This window comes from Bubalus kerabau, chromosome 1 (genome assembly GCF_029407905.1).
Source record: "Bubalus kerabau isolate K-KA32 ecotype Philippines breed swamp buffalo chromosome 1, PCC_UOA_SB_1v2, whole genome shotgun sequence".
NCBI classification, from domain to species: Eukaryota; Metazoa; Chordata; class Mammalia; order Artiodactyla; family Bovidae; genus Bubalus; species Bubalus kerabau.
In genome coordinates this window covers 251,153,109-251,175,087 of record NC_073624.1, presented here as the reverse complement: position 1 = coordinate 251,175,087, position 21,979 = coordinate 251,153,109, and the positions used below count along the sequence as shown (strand labels likewise).

Genomic DNA, 21,979 nt, shown 5'->3' with positions numbered 1-21,979 from the left:
TCACCTGAAATTTTCAGATAAAAGGTAGCATAGATTTTTAAAAAATTTTGAATGTTACTACTTTGGAGAATTCAATCAAGTTAGGGTCTGGCTTCCATTTATATAACATGTTCTTTTTTTTTTTTTTTTGCAAGGTGAATAACTTGTTCTTTATTTTTTTTTAATTTTTATTTTATTTTATTATTATTTTTTTAATTTAATTTTTTTTTTAATTTTTAAACTTTACAAAATTGTATTAGTTTTGCCAAATATCAAAATGAATCTGCCACAGGTATACATGTGTTCCCCATCCTGAACCCTCCTCCCTCCTCCCTCCCCATACCATCCCTCTGGGTCATCCCAGTGCACTCTGGTTCATTGTTTATGTTTATACTTTATAAATTTAAGTTGATTAACTCTTAGAGTTTCACTTTTTAGCTCTTAAAATGGCTATCACATGCATAATTTTCTGATCTTCAGAGAATTTCTCTGGTTTTTGAGAGCAAATAACTTTTTTACATCAGAGTTTTCATTGATTTATACTTTGTGTGCATAAGCACTGTAAAACTGCTGTCAGTTTCAGCGATTTTAATTATGCTTAAGTTTTAACATCTCTTCCTTAAAGAGGGTTTTTTTTTGTTTGTTTTAACATTGAGAATCACGTTATGAGTTTTTATTTTAAAATATTTTTGTTTTTTTATCCTGTTGGGATAACTTCTTCCATAGTAGGTGATGGAAAGAATTCTTTGAATCAGTCAGTATTTATAGTTATTTGCTTCCTAGTAGTGGTAGGGGCCAATGGGCACATTTTACTGATTGTAGTATTGTTAAATTATTTTTTAGTTATTTAAAAAACTAAAAGCTATACTTACATATAAGGGTTGTTTGTTCTTGAAGCTGGATCACCTTAGCTAACATTATAACTTCTTACAGTTTGTCTGTTCTCTTTATCCTCCTCCACTGCTTTATTTTCCTCCATAGCATTTGTCACCTTCTAGTACAAATGCAGTCTTTTCTGGAGGGGGGGGGGGTATGGGGCAGGGGCGTTTGTTTGTTATGGTCCGTTTTCCCTACTGAGCTTCTCTTTAATGGTGAAGAATCCACCTGCAATGCAGGAGATGTGGGTTCAGTCCTTGGGTCAGAAAGATCCTGTGGAGAAGGAAGTGACCACGCACTCCAGTATTCTTGCCTGGGAAATCCCATGGGCAGAGGTGCTTGGCAGGCTAGTCCATGGGGTCGCAAAGAGTCAGACACGACTTAATGACTAAACAACAGCAATCCTTCCTACTAAAATGTAATCTCCTCGAATGCAAAGATTTTCATCTTTTCTTCTTAATGCTATCCAGTGCTTAGAAGAGGCACTGTATAAATACACACTCAGCTTTGCAATTTTTAAATTTAATTTGTAAAAAGCATTTAATCAGAACTTTTAATTTTGAGAATATTGACCTTGTTTTAAATTTTTATTATAGTGAACTTCAACTCATCTGAAATATAAATAATTGGAAAGTCAATATCACCATCTTTTAAAATTCTTACATATGCCTTCTTAGTTCCATCCTCTCAAATCAGAAACTTCTTCAAAAATTCAATCCTTCAAGTTTAATTTGGAGTCTGTACATATTAAGCCCAAGTTCTTGCAAGTGTCTGGGTTAGTGGTGATAGCTGATTTCCATATTGGTGTTAATAATTGTGATTTTCATGTGCCTTAAGATCCTGAAATACCTCCTGAAATTCTGGCACAGTGGGAAGCAAATTCAGAAAAATAATGGTGGCATCTTCTCTCAGACTATTCAGTCAGCAAATTATAATATAAAATGAGTATTTGTAAAGCTTGGGTAAAGAATAACATGAAAATGATTAAAATCCTATATATTATCTTAATATTTTAAATGGGAAAATATTGCTTTGTCATATGTGTAGGGAAAGTATTATTAGGAGTGTTTAATATCTATTTTATTCATTTTAGATAAGATGGGAAAAGAACATCACGTTGGGGGAGCCACCAGGATTCTTACATTCTTGGTGGTGGTAAGTATCTTTGATTCCATTTTCATTAGATTGATGATGCATTTCACTAGGCTTGCACATACCTGTTTATGGTTTTATGCTTCTCATTTATACTTTTTCATTTTCTGCAATTATTTTCTGAAAGGTAGCACTTATAAAAAATAAAAAAAAAAAACAAACTCAAAACCAGCATTAAGTAGTTAACTTAAAGATACTGCTATTAAGTCAAGATGGAATTGTGACCGATGTGGACTCTCCAGCTCTAAGTATGAGTTTGTATTAGTCAACTCTGGTTACCATAAGAAAATACCATAGACTGGGTGGCTTAAACAGTAGAAATTACTTTTCTCACAGTTGTGGAGGCCAGAAGTCCCGAGTTCAATCTGCCAAGCATGGTCTGTTTCTAATGAGAACTCTCTTCCTGGCTTGTAGATAGCTGCCTTCTTACTGTGTCCTCACATGGATAGATAGAGAGAGCACGCACATATCAGAATGAGAGAGACAGAGCAAGCACATGCTGACTGACTGGCTAGCTCTCTGATGGCTATGTTTGTAGGGGCACTAATTGCATCATGAGGGCCCCACCCTTGTGACTTCATGTAAGCCTGAAGATACTGAAGGTGGTGGTGGTGAATTTTCAGAATAGTGTAAAAAAGTTTGAAATAGTTCTAGATAGATTCAGAGATAGAACTGCCTAGGAATGTACACACGAATGATCGGTCAGTATTAAAGGCTCAGTTGATATCAGAACTTGTAAATTTTATTGCAGCACCAATACACCCAGGTTTGTGACTTTTCTGCAGCAGCATTAGTCTAGGTACTCAAATGGACAAGCTAAGGTTTTTCTTTCTTTTTTTTTTTTTTTTAAGTTTCTTCATTTAGGAGCATTTCCTGTTCAGTATGTTAATACACTCATCTCTCAGCATCATACTTAAAAGGAAAAAATAAAAGTTCTCTTCTAGTGCCGTGGATGTGGTTTCCTGGTCTGTTACTTAATGCCATCATCTTTGTAATCTCTCTCTGAAAACGTGCTTTACTAGAAGTCCCGTGGTGAATGGAACCGCACTTGGTCAGTTATGATTGTGGGTTTCCCTTGTTAGTCTCCAATACGTATGGCAGGAACAGGTGCGGGCCTTTGGTTCAGAGTTGTTCCTGTATTTGGAATAACGGTTCATTGCAGTTAAGCACTATTGTTGTGCTTTTTCCTGGGACTTAAGACTGATGTCTTGTAGCATAATGTTTTAAAAGTCAGTTTTTCATTTTACATAAGCTGTTTTTATGATATCTAGACTATAAATGCTTAACTGCTGAATGTAATTGAGGTTCCCCACTTATTGACACCCTTATATTTTATATGTTTCCTATTATGTCTATAAAGTGACACAAGAAACCACGTTAGAGGTCTGTCCATATTGGATTATTGGGCTAACAAAATGAAGATTTTAAGTTTTTCATTATAGAATTAATTCCGTTTCTTGCACCCATCTCTCTTTTACTCCCTTCCTCATGAATCTAACCTATCCTTGTACTGTAGATGGTTGATAATAATTCACTGAATACTTTGGCTTTTTGCTTCTGTCAGACTTCAGTTTTTTTGGTCGTTTTTATCAGTAGGTGCAGCTCTTAAATCTGCTATTGCTCTTCCTTTTTCTGTGGCTCTTAGATTCAGGGGAGCTCTTTCTCTGTGGTTTTGGTATTTTAAGTAATTTTTACTTAGTTGTAGATATCAAAGAAATTGTAAATAAAGGGCACATAAATATTTTAGGCCATATTTATTTTCATTTAAGTCTAGCACATGCAAAAGGTACATTGTTTTCAGTGTTTTTAATGTTCTTCCCTAAAACTACTAAATGTACCTTTTGAGGTGCCTGATTTATATAAATGAGTGATTCCTAATGATTTTCAAGTCATGGGGTCCTCTGAGAACTGATGAAAAGCTAGGGATCCCCTCTTCCAGGACATTGCCCAGATCCTAAGCTTTTCTGATCACTGTGTGTAGCTAACCATGACTATGGGCCTTAAGTCCAGCAGGGTCCTGACTTTTTTTCCTGTTGTTTCAAAGACCTCTTTGGTTTTTTTTTTTTTAATTGATACTTTATTTTTTAGAGTAGTTTTCAGTCAGTTCATAACAAAATTGAGGAGAAGGTAGAGATTTTCCATGTAACTCCTGCTTCCACAATGTATAGCCTTCCCATAATCAACATTCCCCACCAGAGTGGTCCCCTTGTTGTAACTGATGAAGCTACATTAACACACTATAATCACTGCAAGTCCATAATTTACATTAGAGTTCATTTCTGGTGTTGTACATTCTGTGGCCTTAAGCAAATGTATAATGATGTGTATCCACAATTATAGTAATATACAGTGTAACAAGTAAGAACAGGGCCTGGGGTTGGGACTCTGAGGAAGGTCAACATTTAAGTGTAAACAGATAAAGAGGAGCCTCAAAAGAAAATACCTAGAGAGGAAGGAGGGTAATCAGGAAAGAATAATATATGGAAACTAGAAAAGGTGTTCAAAGGAGAGAGTAAATTCTGCAGCAGGTATAAGTTTAAAAAAAAAAAGTTTTCCTGAATTGGGAACTAAGGTTTTCTTAGATCTTCTTGGGGAGAACAGTTTCAGTGGAATAGTGAACATGAAATTTAGGGAACTGTTATGTTCCATTTTTCCAGCTCCAGGGTTATGAAGAATAGTTGAAGTATGTGGTGATGTGTATAGTACTTTCAGGATTAACAGCACAGAACAGGACCTAGCATTTTTGTATTTTTATTTTTAGCATAGATTTCAGCATGTATATAGATGGAGGTAAAAAGAGTAGGGGAGATTGAAGATGCTGAAAGAGAATAAACATGAACAAAAATGCAGAATAAATTACGGGAGAAATGAGGGGCAGAGGCCTTGGAGAGGAGAGAAATTTCTCCCGTTAGTGTGGCTTAGGGGAAAGTGTGTGATTCTACTTTCTGGAAATGTTTTTCTTGTTCCTAATACGATGTCCCTTGTGATTACTTTTCTTCTTTCAGTTTGTGTCATGCCCAGTACTGTTGTAATTTTTATGCCTCTCTCCCGTGCTCATTACATTCACTGTGACTAAATCCATCTTGAAAACATGTTTCCTGTTAATATGCTTTAATAAAAGTTCTCAGCTCTCTTCCATGGATTTCAGAGATACAAATGCCAAGGAACTTCTTTCCTCTGAAATTAATGTCCTTTTTTATTTGTATAATTTAAAAATACACACTTTTTAAAACTTCCTATTTCAACTTTCAATAGAAGAAACTTTTACATTTAATTTTACATATAAAAACCTTTTGGAATAACTTTGGGCTCATGTATTTATATCCTGTAATTAAATATGTATAACACTGCAGGAAAAAATGAACCAGTAACTAAGGTTATCATAAGAATCCAGTTTCTGTCACCTGGCAGTGGAAAAGTCAAATTTTGTAGCATGCTAGCACTCTGACGATCTTAGAATCTAATAATGACATCAGGTGTAGCTAAGAATAACCAAATATACATGTGAAAATAATTGTGTGTGTTGGAATTAGCCTGCTTACTAGAATGGTATATAATATTTGTAAGTGGCAGACTACTTCTTACTCATCTTGTACGTCTTGCCTGTAATAGGCATTGCATAGCTAATTATTTATTTGAATTTGTTAAACTAAACATCAATATAAGACAATGTAGGCAACAACTAGGATAGAAAGAGGAGTATAATCACAATAAGAAGGGAAGAAAGTAAACAACAGAAGTGGTCAGACTGTATGGAAAAAGTGAAATGTGTTGCAGAGTAGGGAAGGAATGTGGAATACAAAGGAAGATTTGGTGGGAAGACCTTGTAAAAACAACAACTTGGAATTTTCCACTAAATACAAAGGATTGGAAAGGAAATTGACACAAATTTTACTTCCTTAATAAGAAAACTTTTTTTGACCATAACAACTCTATGAGTCTTTTCTAGAATATTTTTAATACCTGTATGCTGTTTTAAAAATAATTTAGGAACTTCCCTAGCACGCCAGTGGTTAAGACTTCGCCTTGTCTCTATTATTGTAGAACTGTGTATTTCTTCTTTGGGTAAATGTCTTTAAAAGGATATATTTCTTTACCTTTAGTCAAGAAAATAATTATATTTTTAATACATTTCTTATATATCTAATAATGTAGGATTATTAGAAACACTATATATAAAGTTATGCTACTTTAGTAATTTGTTTTATTATCCTTATTATGGCCCTTATAAATTTTTGACCACTTACTAAATCCATAAAGAGAAACATTGTCATAATATTGCATATAATATTCTGTGATTAAATACAATTTAGAGACAGCCATTATAAAATTTTAGTTTTAAGAACTTTGAAGTTCCTTATGAACATGAAAATAAGTATAATTGCAATACATGATAATTCATAACACACCTGTTCCAGGTGGAAAACTTTAAGCTGTATCCTTGTCTGTGTATAATTATTATACTTTTTATCCCAAAAGGAATATAGGAAAGCCAAGCACAACTTTAAACTGCTTGCACTCTAGTTCAGGAATTGAAATTATTTGAATTAATTTGGTCTTTATTGTTTGCTTTGTATTTCTTGCTTATTGTAGAAATTTAAAAGGAAATAAATGTCAGTACTTAATCTTTCATATATTTTGCCTCTAAGAGTAATCTTATTTTACGGAATTAATTGTTATAATGCCTAGAGAATGTTTTATCCTAGCTCAGGAGAGAGATCCAGATGAAATGAGACTTCAAAGGTCAAAACAAAGAGACCAGTTTGATTTACCAAGCTTTATTGTGCCATTGTTAACTGTGCCCTCAGCCCAATGACCTGCCTTAACGATATGTATGCATTTTAAGTTTTTGTGCAAGCTAATTATAGTGTTAGTTATATTATTAATAATATATTTACTGTAAGACCCTGTGCTTATTTTATACAATTTAATTTTCTCAACAGCCCCATTTTATAGAGGAGAAAATTGTTTCTTGCTTAAACAAATTGAGCTAGTAGGCGGCAGGGCCAGCTTCTATCTCAGATATGTACTGTTCCTAAACTTAGGCTGTTAACCATTTGGCTGAGCATACTTTGCAGTTCTCTAGAGAGGGAAATGTACAGTAAAAAAAATATTTGTTGATCAGTAAAACTGCTTTTGTTTATCATTAGGACTTTCAGACATTTGCTTTCTTGATTTTAATCCCTTGTTCATGTTCAATGTTAATTTTATGAAACATGGGCCTATGTGTTTTGTAAGCAGTATAATTATTTTTCCCAACCACTTCTGTTTTGCTTTTATTGCTCTTGAATAGGAAGAAAAAAAGAAAGTGTGATTTTTTAAATTTTCAAAATGACCAACCTGTCTTGGTAATTACAAAGGAAAACCAGAGAATATTTTAAGAAAATATATTTATTTGGCAGGTGTGACCTAATGGTTAGGGTATTGGCCTGGGGCTGGATAATAAAATTATCTTGAAAAAGTGAATTTCACTTATAAAAATAAAGTTATTTTATTCCTTAATGATTAAATTGGTATTAAAAAAATCTTTTATTCTTCATGGGAAAGTTGTGAAAAGTGTTATAATTATTTCAATCAAATGTTTAAGTCATTCTTAAGACAATTAAGAATGACAGTTTTAATTTTTTTATTGTCATTTCAGAAAAATCTTAGCATTTCTGAATGATGGCTAGGTTATACCTATTACTACAAGAAGAGCCTTCTCTGAATTTAAATCTTTCAAATAAATGTTTGTCCTAAAGAAGAAAACACATATTGTGTAAGGAATATTTGCCTTCTGTTTCTGGAATTGGGCTCTGTCATTTGACATTATATGATTTTCTTAATGTTTCTATAATTACTTTTTTAGTGTATTTTGGGATCTCTACTGTGCAGCTCCAGAAAGACGGGAAACATGTGAACATTCAAGTGAAGCAAAAGCCTTCCATGATTACGTAAGTTTCTATACAGTTTTACTAAGCTATATTGTCAGTTTTGTTTTTAACCACTGTTCTTGAAAAATATATTGGACCGTCCATTTTTTTCCTTTGGTGCTTAAGGAATTACTGTTTTTTTTCTTGGGAAATAGGCTTATCACTTTAAAAGTGAAACACAAATGGATGTGTGAGTCTTGTTGAAGAAGCTTAGGGCAAGAGAGTTGTCCTAACTTCAAGCTATTAGAGGTGTTTCTTACCTTTAAGTGTGCTTGATTTGTGTAATTGCCTATATATAAAAATTAAGTAGTAATTATTCCACAAAAAAGTCATCATAAGAATGTTATAAAAGTTCTTCTGCATTTTCATTAAAAAATATATAGAAGTATTACATTATTCTTTTTACAACTTTGAGTTACATTATTATAAGGCTAAATATCCACTCACTGAATTCAGTTCCATAAGTAAATTTAATGTGAATTAAAGGAAATACAAGATAAGAGAGCAAAAATGTCTGGACAAAAAATGAAAATATGAACTTTTTGTTAAGTTCTTCAGGGCAGTGGACTATCCGTGACAAGGTGATGGATGTATGTTGAGTGTTTTTTAAGAAGAATTATAAATGTGATTTTAGAGAATTGATGGCACAAGGAAGCAGAATTGTAAAAGAAAGGCGGAAGGCAGGGGGAGTATGTTTTCTTCAGGGAAAAGTGGCATTTAATAATGGCAAGACTGTTTTGTTTTGTTTTTAAAATTTATTTGTTTGGCTGCACTGCACTGGGTCTCAGTTTCAGAACCACAGGACCCTCAATCTTCACTGTGGTATGTGGGATCCCTTAGTTACATCATGCTAAATCTTAGTTGTGGCATGTGGGATCTAGTTCCCTGACCAGGGATCAAACCTGGGGCTGCTGCAGTGGGAGCTCGGAATCTTAGCCTCTGGATCACCTGGGAAGTTTCAGTGAGACGGTGCTTTAAAGGGGCTAGGAAAACACTGTTTCCAGAACTGACCATAAGACATGCAGACTGAGTTTGGGATGGAGGAAAACCAGTTTCCTTGGTTTAGAGGAAGTGGAATTAGGCCTGGAGCCTGAGGAAATATCGATTTTAAGTACCTGAAAATTTACCAGAGGGATGCATGTTTAGTTGGTGAAAGGGTGGCATCATTCTGTGTAAATACCCTTTAAAACCAGAACCAGGCCTCAAAAAGGAAAAGGAACTTCTTCTTCCAAAGGAAGTACTTCAGCCCTAGACTGGAGAGTGGAAATAGCCAGAATTATGACCCCAAACATAGCACAAGGAAGAGTATGCAGACTTGAGTGAAAATCTTGGGCATCTGACAGGGACTGTGTAATACTTGAAACGTGTACTAAACTGATTAAAGTGAGACTGTGATTACTTCATCGGATATTGATTGTACTCATAAAGCTTGCTGTGTGCTAAACACTAGCTCTTGGGGACAAGGTGAGTAAAAGGGATGGTGCTGCATATAAAGAAAAAGCACAGAAAAGGCAGGTAAGACAGGGCCCAGGACATGGCATTTATTTGAACAATCTGATTCTCCTTTTTCACCCTTGGGGTAATGGCTGTAAAGGAAAACAGAGACCCAACCATGAAGAGTGTGAAGATTCTGGCTAGAGTAGGATACTCATCTCATCTGTCTCTTACATCAAGAAAGACATGCCTAGATTTGGCCTGCCCTTAATGGCATAATTTTGACAACTAGATGGCGTTAGAAAGTACCAGTGTTCTGCTGTAAATGACATTTATGGATCTACATCTTAAGAAATCAATTATATAAGCATTTTTTCAAAATCCCATTGTATAGAAAGATGCAACCATCTATTCACCATGGAGACCTTAAAAGGAACACGGAACTAATTAGTATCTCCTTCTTGGAAGCATTAGATAAATCACCATTGTCATTGCCTTAGCCATTATCATCGTAATCATTTTGCATTCATAAGGCATTTTTTCAATATTTCAGAGAGTACTCACACTTGTTAGCTTTAGAAGCCTACTTAAATATTTCAAGGTTTTTGAAAACAAGCAATGACCAGAGGTAGGAGTGAAATTAGAGTAGATTTTATAAGAAGAATAACTCTTCCTCATTTAATTTGGTCCTAAGAAAATGTAGTTTAGAAAAAATTCAGCATTTGGATTTTGCAATTTGTTATCAGTTAGCACATGTTTTATCAGGTGTTTCATAATTTTATCTTAAACATTAGTTTTAAGAGACTTGATTTCTTAGATGGAATTTTTATTATACCTTTGGTGGCTCAGAGGTTAAAGCGTCTGCCTGGAATGTGGGAGACCTGGGTTCGATCCCTGGGTCGGGAAGATCCCCTGGAGAAAGAAATAGCAACCCATTCCAGTACTCTTGCCTGGAGAATCCCATGGAGGGAGGATCCTGGTAGGCTACAGTCCATGGGGTCGCAAAGAGTCGGACACGACTTCACTTTCACTTTCAAGTCAATTTACTTTAATGGTAATACATCTCTAAATTTTTTTTAAATGGAGGTTGCTGTAAAGGTAGAGTTTGGCTTATGTAATTTTATAATGCAATTGGAATTTTAGAAATGTTTGTTTCCTGTAGCACACTTTTATGGTAATTTTTGTGGGTGCGATTTCCTAAATTCTTAATAGTAGACAATTTCTGAATGATCAACATGATTCATGTTTAAGGTATAGATGAATTCTGAAAGACTCAGGGAAAAAACAGGAACAGGAACAAACAGATTTTGGTAAAATTCTGTCATGTTATATTGTTATATTAGAGTCCATTGGGAACCATTTTAGAATAGTGATTAATATATATACCCACTGAATTTCAAGGTAGTTCTCAAAGAAACATTCTTAAAAATATTTTATTTATTAGCTGCATTTTTAGAATATAAAAATACCTGTATGTGTAAATTCTGATATGTTTAAAAAGTCCTGTTTTATAGTCTTCATTTATCTATAAGATTGAATGGATAATGAAAGAATAAACTACTTTTTAAAAAGAAATAGTGGAGGCATAAGGTAAATTATGAATAATCCTTTTAATTAAAAAATAGGTTAAAATGTTAAAATTGGTTATCTTTTGACATTGGGATTATGCATGATTTTTATTTTTATCTATATATTTCTGTATTTTCCAAGTATCTATAGTTAATTTTATATTCAAGATACTTTAAAGCAGATAAAATTTCACCTTACAGTGAGTTCTAATCTTCTAAAATTAGAAAATAAAAACCAGTAAATTTGAAGTGGTCATATGTTTTCATGTACCATGTTATATTCATAAACATATGTAGTACTTCCCATTAAAAACTTTTTTTTTGTAAATATGCATACTAAAAGAGAGGTAAAGTGAATAGATGTTATTTTGAGCCATTGTATAATTTCTGATAACTTTTTTGATAATAATTATCCCAGAAAATGTTTTTGACTTTTGGTTTTTAACTTTTTTTGATTTGTTTTCTAACCATTGCCTGTTTAAGAATACGGATTTTTGTCGTTGTATCATTTTATTTGCGAAATAATTATAGATGCAGTGTTAATTAATATCTCTTTTATTTTAAAAAAATCACCCTGTTCATACTACTGTGAGAAAAATAAAAAAATAGAGGAAGCATTTACATGAGTAAAATTTTTATCTTCTTGCATTTATATTTTAAAATACATTATTTACAATCTGTATGGAGTACCAACTGTTAAATAAGTATACCTTTAGAAATCAGCAGTTAATAGTGTGTAGGAATGTACTTTTGGATGACAAAGCTATAAAAAACACAAGAAAATGATTACTGTACTTGTCAGGACAATGAGAGGTAGAAAGAGGTTCTGGGCTTCTGAGATGGTGGTGGTTACTTTTTAATAACCATATGTTTGCTTTATAAAATTACATAGTGCCACAAATTTATTTTGTATGGCTTCTTATACTTTTTATTTTAAAGTAACAAGATTTTAGATCAGTTATAATAATTAACTTTAGAAAAAGAATGAGCACTGTCATTTCGAATGTGTTTCCAGGCATTGCTATAGTTCATCCTTGAGAACTGATGGAGAAAATGTAGGGATGGTTTCCACATAAACCTGTGTTAGTTTTTTCCCCTCTGTGACAGATTCTATGAAGTGTGTCACCTGTTGATTTTTCTAGAGGGGAGTACAGAATAAGATCAGAAATGTTGGAGGAAAATTTAGTAACTAAGAACTTATTTTGTAAGAAAAGAGAGATTTTAGGATGATTATTTTGGAGATATCTTGCTTGGCCTGTTAGCCTGTTATTTTTAACTTAAGTGAAAACCAGGTTTATCTAAATATAAAATTATTATTATATACATACAATATTATCATTGAAAAGTAAACCATCATTTCAATGATTATAAGTAGTACCTGCTATCTTATAAAGTTTATTGGACTAGATTTCCTTTTCTCCCCATTAGTATGTTTTTATTTCACTCTGAAATCTCAGGCAATGCTTTCATGTGGAGCTAATTAATGTTTACTGAATTTTTTTTCCTGCTACAGCTTAACTTAGAATTGTTTTATTTAATAATTTATTTCTGCTTTCATTTATTTCCAAAATATTTAGCAAAAATGTCAATGTATGCTACTAAACTTTTAACTAAAAACATACACAGTGATTATAATTTTAGTTCTTTGGTATGGATAGAAAATTCCTTAATTGTCCTAAAGCAAAGATAGAGCCAAAATATATTATTGCTTTAGTAATGTGATGGTAATGAAATTGCATTATTACAATGAACTCTTGAGAGCAGAGAAAATTAGACCCATTCTTTCCCTGGGTCTGTCAAATAATAGATGTTCAATAAATATCCACAGATTGAAGTAGTCTGTTAATTGGTAAACTGGAAATATTTCAAATCATTCCACTGTTTAGGTAAAGTGATAGGCTTGAGTTATAATTGTTGATAAAATGTGGCTGGTTTTTGTATTCTTACCTAAGAGAGTGTTTGTAACATCTGAAAAGAATTATGTTACAGGTTTGTAGAGATGGGGTAGTTTTTTTTAATGATATAAAAACACCTACTATGTACATAAAATAGTAGGAGAAGAATATTTTGTATGTTAGAAAGTTTTTGTTTTTTGTTTTTTGTTTTTACAGATAATTACATATTATTTAGGAAAATACTTGTGTAGAAACTACTCTAGAGAGTTAGGTGTATTCTTTGCCAAGATCCTATAGCATCCTCTGTGCATCTCCTGAATGTCCCTATATATTAGATTTTCGTAATAGGATGTTTATTCTAATAATTTGTAAACTTCTTCAGGGAATAGACTTTGTCTTATTTATCTTTTTCATTCTTCCTACCCAGCAGGGTGCCTGACAGGAGATGTTCAAATCATGTTTTATGTTTATATAAATGAATGACTAAAATATTATCTAATAAGTATTTATCACTTCTTATTTTAATATAACTGAATATGTAGTTGCAAGGAGGTCATTTAGTGCTACTTTTACTCACTTTGTATTTTGAAACAAATTGAGATAAAATGGCAGCTTGTAAAGAAATAAGTGAATCAGAGCAGGTAGCAGAGGCTTTATAATCTTGGGAGGCATGGCTCTAGGGAATGTAGTGGTGAACAAAACACATTTAGTTCCCACACTCATGGCAAAAGAGACCTTCTCTCAAGAAGTTTGAAGTATCAAATCTTAAAATATATGTAGAGATAGCATTATATTGTTAGACTCATCAAAATTTATAGATATGTAAGAATATGGAAAGAAATAGATTAGCATATGGAGAATAAATACACATAACTTTTGATATATATTCAGTTTTGGCATATAGTAGACATAATTAGTAAATGCTCAGATGGATGAATAGTCTCATTGGACCATAATTCTCCTAAACAGTATATGTAAACTAGAGTTCTTGATAGACTAGGAACAAATAAAGTTATATTTTAAATCCATTAAGATAATAAAAACTGTCAAAACAGTGATTATGTTTGTAGTTCTCTAGTATGAATAGATGATTCCTTAATTGTCCTAGAACAAAGATCGAGCCAAAATACACTTGTCGGTCAATACTGGTAGCTGTTCAGCTCAACGGGTAGGGACGCACAGGTTCCACATCTGCAGACAGAAGGCTAACTGTACTATGCCTTTTTTTTTTTTTTTTAAATTTATTTGTTTTATGTCAGGGACTTGAGCATGGGCTGATTTGGTATCTGTCGGGATCTTGGAACCACTTCCCCACAGATACCAAAGGACCACTGTAATGAGATTCATTTTTTGCTGTATTCTTTTTAAACATTTTAAAAAACTTTTTATATTGTGTTGGAGTATAGCTGATTAACAAACAATGTTGTAATGGTTTCAGGTGAACAGGGAAGGGACATATCCATACATGTAGATGTATCCATTTTCTCCAAACTCCCCTCCCATCCAGGCTGCCACATAACATTGAGTAGAGTTCTACGTGCTATATAGTAGGTCATTGTTGGCTATCCATTTTAAATATAGCAGTGTGTGCATATCCATCCCAAACTCTATAACTATTCCTACACCCCCCGCATCCTCCCCCTGGCAACCGTAAGTCCGTTCTCTTAAGTCTGTGAGTCTCTTTCTGTTTTGTAAGTTCATTTGTATCATTTCTTTTTAGATTCCATATATAAAGGGTGTCATATGATATTTTTCCTTCTCTGTCTGACTTAACTCAGTATCACGCTCTCTAGGTCCATCCATGTTGCTGCAAATTTTTGCCTTATTCTTATCTGCCATACTGTTTCTGCTCTTGTTTTCATTTCCTGTAGGATTAAGTTTAATATCTCTTGCCAAATATAAGTGGTATAAACCAGCTTATATTCTTTATAGCACAACATAAGTTGATTATTTTGTTCTGTTTTTGTGCAAGCTATGTTGATTTGAAGAATTATATTCACCACTTTACCTGTGAGGTGTGTATGTGTTCTCAACTCGTCCTTGGGCATAGGATGGCTTCTGGGGGGTATCTAAGTACTGCTAAGAGCTATCAGATATTCTCCCTGTTACTTTTGATCCTGAGATTTCCTGTAGGGCAATATGTTACTTCAGTCATTCAGTGGTAAACATGCATAACAGAAGACAATCAGGGAAACTATAAATGCATTGGGGAAGAATTCTACTTTACCTAATCTCTTAGAATAATTTACTGCATTATATAGAGATACAAGGTGCTAGCGGCTCAGTTGGTAAAGAATCTGGCTGCAATGCAAGAGACCCAGGTTCGATTCCTGGGTCGGGGAGATCCTATAGAGAAGGAAATGGCAGCTCTCTCCAGTATTCTTGCCTGGGAAATCCTATGGACAGAGGAGCCTGGCAGGCTATAGTTCATAGGGTCACAAGAGTCGGAGATGACTTAGCGACTAAACCACCATATAGACATAAATTTCAAAAAAAGATAAGTGAAGAAGTTAATATGGAAAAGAGGTAAAACAGCAGAGCAGATCTGACTTCATAGTTTGTTTCACTGTGAAAAATAATGTATTGTTTCATCAAAGTATGTTGTTTCATGGATTCATCTTAGGCCCTTTTCCTCCCACTGATGTGATTTTATTAAAGTCTAATTTCTGGTGAATATGGAAAAATGAAGATGGAAAGGCCTTAATTAACTGTTTTTGAGGCAGATGTTGCACTGCCTGTGATTATGTTGCCAATAGCGTCATAACATAAATGACAGAAATATGATACTCTTTCAAAAGTAGCATGCATATCAAACTTTCTATTAGAGATATGAAACTCATAAATTTATTTTGGAGATTTTTGAAAAACTGGCTGATGTTGAAATAATGCTAGGGATTTTTAAGGAATGGTAAGAAGAGCTGTTTGACCAGAGTAGAAAAATCAAACCCAAGATCAGTGCTTCGCTAAGAGATGGTAGCATTTTAAAACTCTAAGTCATCTTTTTCAGTGGTTTCATGCTGAGTTCCCTGGACTTTGGGCTGCAGTGGAAGGACCATTGAAGGTGTCTAGGAGCAAGAGTGAGAGAATCCTTCCAGAAGGTCCTTGGCTTCCTCTGTGTTAACCAGAGTAGCTCAGTTTTCACCTATTCCTAGTTTCTTATATTTTCTCTTTCTTACTAAATGGAACTCCAGTTTAACTAGTTACTTATGCTATAAATGAATCTTCTTTTATTTTTATTGGTATATAGTTGATTTACGATGTTGTGTTCCTGCTGTATAGCAAAGTGAATCAGCTCTGTGTACACATGTATCACTTTTTTTTTTTAATATCCTTCCCATTCAGGTCACTACAGAGCATTGAGTAGAGTTTCCTGTTCTGTTCGGTGTTTTCTCATCACTTTTCTATTTTTTGCGTGGTATCAATAGTGTATATATGTCAGTCCCAGTCTCCTGATTCTTCCTACTCTATCTGTCTTCTTTCCCCTCTTCGTGTACACGTTTGTTCTCTATGTCTGTGTCTCTATTTCTACTTTGCAAATAAGATCTATACCATTTTTCTAGATTCTAAATATATGTGTTAATGTGCAATATTTGTTTTTCTCTTTCTGACTTACTCTGTATGACAGTCTCTAGGTCCATCCACATCTCTGCAAATGACCCAGTTTTGCTCCTTTTTTTATGGCCGAGTAATGTTCCATTGAATATATATACCATTTGTTCTTTATCCATTCCTCTGTTGATGGGCATTTAGGTTGCTTCCATGTCTTGGGCTTCCCAAGTGGCTCAGTGGTAAAGAAACCGCCTGTAATGCAGGAGACACGGTTTTGATCCCTGGGTTGGGAAGATTCCCTGGAGGAGAACATGGCAACCCACTCCAGTATTCTTGCCTGGAGAATCCCATGGATGGAGGAGCCTAGCAGGCTACAGTCAGTAGGGTTGCCGAGTTCAACCTGACTGAGCATGTATGTCTTCCTGGCTATCGTCAATAGTACCGCAGTGAACGTTGAGGTACATATGTCCTTTTGAATTATGGTTTTTTCTTGGTATGTGCCCAGTAGTGGGATTGCTGGGTCATACGGTAGATTTTTTTCAGGTTTTTAAGGAACCTGCATACTGTTCTCCACAGTGGCTATATCAATTTACTCTCCCACCAGCAGTATAAGAGGATTCCCTTTTCTCCACACCCTCTCTAGCATTTATGGTTTGTAGAGATTTTTGGTGATGGCCATTCTGACTAGTATGAGGTGATACTTCATTGTAGTTTTGATTTGCATTTCTATAATAATTTGGAGAAGGAAATGGCAACCCACTCCAGGATTCTTGCCTGGAAAATCCTATGGACAGAGGAGGCTGGTGGGCTACAGTCCTTGGGGATCTCAAGAGTCGGACATGATTTAGCAACTAACCCCATGATAATTCACAATGTTGAACATCTTTTTGTGTGTTTGTTGGCCATCTGTATGTCTTCTTTGTATAAATGTCTGTTTAGGTATTCTGCCTACTTTTTGATTGGGTTGTTTGCTGTTTTAATATTGAGCTTTATGGGCTGTTTGTATATTTTAGAGATTAACTGTTGTCAGTTGCTTTGTTTGCAAATGTTTTCTCCCATTCTGAAGCTTATCTTTTCACCTTTAAATGAATCTTCTTTTAATCACCTTTTTTAATAAAAAACTTTAAATAAGGTTGAAAGCTGCTTATTTGGCCTGACCTAGTTATTTTACTGTTTATCTGTTTACGATACATAAAAAACTTGGTACGTACCCAGAGACGACATCTTTCACTCAGTTATGTCTGAATCTTTGCGACCCCATGGACTGCAGCACGTCAGGCTTCCCTGTCAATCACCATCTCCTGGAGCTTGCTCAAACTCATGTCCATCAAGTTAGCGATGCCATCCAACCATCTCATACTCTTTCATCCCCTTCTCCTTCTGCCTTCAATCTTTTCCAGCATCAGGGTCTTTAGAGACATAAAGGATATAGTATACCATTGTTTAAAAATGGAGTGAGGTTTAGCTGGGAAAACTCAGGTTTTCCAAATTTTCATTGAGTACTTTTTCAACCTTTCTGGATGAAAGTTTTGTTCTGTCTGTACTCAAGAGTCATTTTTTTTAAAGCATATTCAGAAAACAGTAAATTCTATTTTAGGACAGTTAATCTGAGGGCATGTGTAAGAGGAGCTGAAAAGGGGAAAGGGCTAATGGCAAAGACTGTGAGGAGGCTATCCCTAATAGTCTTGATGTCAGCTGAAAAGCCCTTGAATGAGGGTGGTAGCAAATGAAATGGAAAATTAAGAATGAAAATGAAGAATTAAAAAGTTGAGATTGTTTATTTGTAAGCATTGAGGAAGAAAGAAATTTAAAAAATAATTTGTAAAATTATTTAAAAATAACATGACTAATTTACTGAGACTTGTGATACTGTTATCAGAAACCTGAAATTTGGAAGGAAGAAAGAAGGTTCAGTTATAAATATGAGTTAAACTAATGAGGGAATAAGGGTAAAATAAGAATAGAGTCCTGGTGATAGAACTTTGGAAAGAAATACTTTTAGGGGGTGACAGAAAGGAAGAGGCTAGCATTAAGACAGAGGAAAAATACGACACGATGAGAGGTGAACACTTATCACACTAGCCAGTCAGGCTTAGATGGCTTGAGTGGTGTGTACTTTAACCCAGTAAATTCACCAGATCTGTTCCCTGTTGCTGGATGTGTCCAGTGTGAACTCTATCCTAGAGCAGCTAATAGGAGTCCTCCATGAGTTCCTAAGATATTCAAAAGTTGTTTATGGTTTTTGAAGCAAGACTCAAGACTCCTACTATGTCAAATGCCTGGATGATTTTTATAGGCTACAATTTCATTTTAGAAAGCAGTCATGTATTGTGAAGGGGAGAAAATAGATTCAAGTTTGGAGAAGAACTAAGTGGACTTAAATGATCTATGGCTTCTTCCAGAAGGTATTTAAACTTAGATTAATAGGTAGGGAAACCCCAATATATTAGTCTTCCTTCTTTGTTTGCAACTTTGCTTTAGTAAACCTGTGTTGACTTGCCTGTTAAATAAAGATCAGTAAAAATTCTCATACCTTAGGGAGGTAGGCATACATGAGGACTGTAAAAGTCCATTACATTCAATTTGGTGGTCTAGTGGCTTGTACTTAATTAGTACTCAGTATCTGATGACAGAATATGCATTCTTCAGGCATGCTATTTCTTTTTTTAGTACTTCTTTTTTTTTTTGGCTGTGCTGGATCTTCGTTGCTTTGCACAGGCTTTCTCGTGTTGTGCCAGGTGGTGGCTGCTCCTGTTGCTGCCTGTGGACTTGTCACTGCGGTGGCTTCTCTTGTTGGGAAGCACGTTCTCCAGATGTGTGGGCTTCAGTAGTTGCAGCACACAGGCCCTCGAGCACAGGCTCAGCAGTTGTGGCCCATGGGCTTAGTTGCTCCATAGCATGTGGAATCTTCCTGGATCAGGGATCAAACCCATGGCTCTTGCATTAGCAGGAGGACTCCTATCCACTGCACCACTAGGGAACTCCTAGCATCTGTTTCTAAACTAAGTGTCCCAACTTCCATGGAAACTTTGTACTGCTACTCATATGTGATCCATTTGATATTTCTTCTTTCTTTCCTCTGATAATTACCCTGTTTGTCACCTTATTCCTCTTCCTGATTATCATCGTTTCTTTGTCAGCCCTAAGAGAGACATGAAAAGAGAAAATGAAGAAAAATATTTCAGAGCTGAAATTATAATTTTTTATTATGGACAAAAGCTCAAATATATAAAGGGAATGGGGAAATGTCTTTAGATATCAAGAAAGAACTCCTTTATTGCTTACAATAGTATATCTTAATTTAATGTGTATTAGAAATTATGGGCATAATTTCCATATGAATTTTTCATCAACATGTAACCACATAAGCAGACTAACTTCTTCTTTGCTCTAACCTGCAATATCCCCATGAAGAAACATTGGAAACTTGTTGTAAGTTAAATCTGGAGACCTGTTCGATCACAGGCCACCTGCCTGCATACTCTTCTGTCTTTTCCAGACCTTGAGTATAACATTTTGACTTTTTCTTCCCATTTTCCTTTCTCAGTTTTTTTTCTCCCACAGTGCCTGCTCTCTTTTTTTATTCTAGAATTTTGATTTTATTCACTACAGAGACATACAGGAAGTAGCAAAACAGACACCGGGGAGTTTGCAGAGACTTTGGAATCTTAGCAAGATTTTGTTTGAAATATAAATGGAACTTACCTGGTTTTACCTCCAAGACCACATTCCTGATTATTTATTTATTTAAGGAGTTGTTGGAAAAGTGGAGTGGGTAGGGGTATTTTAAATCTCTTATTTGGGAATTATTCTCCTCTCTTGACTGAATGAGAGCTCATTCTTCTTCAAGTTCAGAGCAAGGATTGAGCTGGCACCATTGTCTGGTTCTTTAGAACTTTGGTATCCTTGGAAACCTCTTGCTTTCCAAGAGGTCTCTCTGAAAGGGCAGAATAAATAAGGATGGTACTTTCCTAGCTGACCCTCATAGCTTCTCCTCTTGGGTCTTCTGCTGCCTTTTAATGCTTAATTTTCCATCATCTTGTCTACTTGCTGGGATTTTCAGGCTATTACTACCTTTGAGAGTAACTAAGTTTTTGTGTTCTTAATGAATGTTTAGGCTTGCCAATGAGATTTAACATCAGGCATTACTATGCTTTCTGCTTTTTGTTACTGTAGCTCCTTTCAGTTACTTTTATCCCATTTCTGTGTTTTCCTATGTCTAAGTTGTGCATCCAGTTGGATCATCTACAGAGTTCTTCTGTCTTATCTGAGAAATGTTCATTTCTAGAACAAAACTGATTGGTTCCCTTGCTCAGATCAGTTTTTCAGATACTATCTGAATAAACTCTCAGCCTCCTTTCTCAAATTTAAATTCTGTTGAACAGTGGTCAACTTTAACAGTTTCCATCAGAGGGAAGAGGTAGGCTTTCATCTTATAATATCCTTGCTTCTGCCTTTGCAAGTGCTCCTGTCATTCAGGATAAAAGTCACGTTCTGCCTCTTTAGTGAGGACTTTTCCTAATTACTGTGACCTTAGTAAATTGTCCACTTTATCAATTTAAAATATGAGGTTGTCTTATTTTTTAAATTCCACATATAAGTGATATCATATAGTATTTGTCTTTCTCTGACTTATTTCACTTAACGTAATACCCTCCAAGTCCATCTATGTTGTTGCAAATGACACAATCTTATTCTTTTTTATGGTTGAGTTGTATACCGTAACTTTCATAATATTGTATATCAACTACATTAAAAGATAAAATATAAGATTGTATATCAGTGCTCTAACCAATTTGTTTTTCACTTAGACAATGTGACTAAATTATTTTGCCTTTCTTCTTTTTTAAAACAATTTTCATGGAGTTAAAGTAATAGCAAGATTGAAGGGAAACGAAAAAATTATCTCAGTAGTTTTTTTTAAAATAATACAAAACCCAGAAGGATTGTTTCCCCTTAGTTTAGCAAGTTTAAGAAATGATAATTATATACAGTTTTCTGTAATTTAAATGTATATGTAACTTTCATTGGCTGTTAGTATTTGTCAGGAACAAACAGCACCCCATATTTTCCTTATTCATATCAGAAGACTCAATTCAGTTCAGTTCAGTTGCTTAGTCGTGTCCGGCTCTTTGCGACCCCTTGGACTGCAGCACACCAGGCTTCCCTGTCCCATCACCAACTCCTGGAGCTTGCTCAAACTCATGTCCATCGAGTTGGTGATGCCATCCAACCATCTCATCCTCTGTTGTCCCCTTCTCCTCCTGCCCTCAGTCTTGCCCAGCAGCAAGGTCTTTTTCAGTGAGTCAGTTCTTCGCGTGAGGTGGCCAAAGTATTGGAGTTTCAGCTTCAGCATCAGTCCTTCCAATGAATATTCAGGACCAATTTCCTTTAGGATTGACTGGTTTGGTCTCCTTGCAGTCCAAGGGACTCTTAAGAGTCTTCTCCAACACCACAGTTCAAAAGCATCAATTCTTCAATGCTCAGCTTTCTTTATGGTCCAACTCTCATATCCATAGCTTTCCATATAGGAAAAACCATGGCTTTGACTAGATGGACCTTTGTCAGCAAAGTAATGTCTCTGCTTTTTAATATGCTGTCTAGGTTGGTCATA

At 34.8% G+C, this 21,979-nt stretch overlaps 1 protein-coding gene across 8 annotated transcripts in view; it reads left to right on the top strand.

Annotated features, from left to right (window-relative positions):
• Nucleotides 1–21,979, top strand: part of SSBP2 (single stranded DNA binding protein 2) — a 400,682-nt gene that overhangs the window by 188,269 nt on the left and 190,434 nt on the right. For all 8 annotated transcript variants that reach the window (XR_008707889.1, XM_055563053.1, XM_055563014.1 and 5 more), the window contains exons 3-4: nt 1,949–2,010; nt 7,856–7,940. Coding sequence is in view for 6 of the 8 variants with exons in the window: in XM_055563014.1 (XP_055418989.1) it covers nt 1,949–2,010; nt 7,856–7,940 (147 nt within the window). In the remaining 2 variants the exon portion in view is untranslated. The remainder of the gene's footprint in view (nt 1–1,948; nt 2,011–7,855; nt 7,941–21,979) is intronic.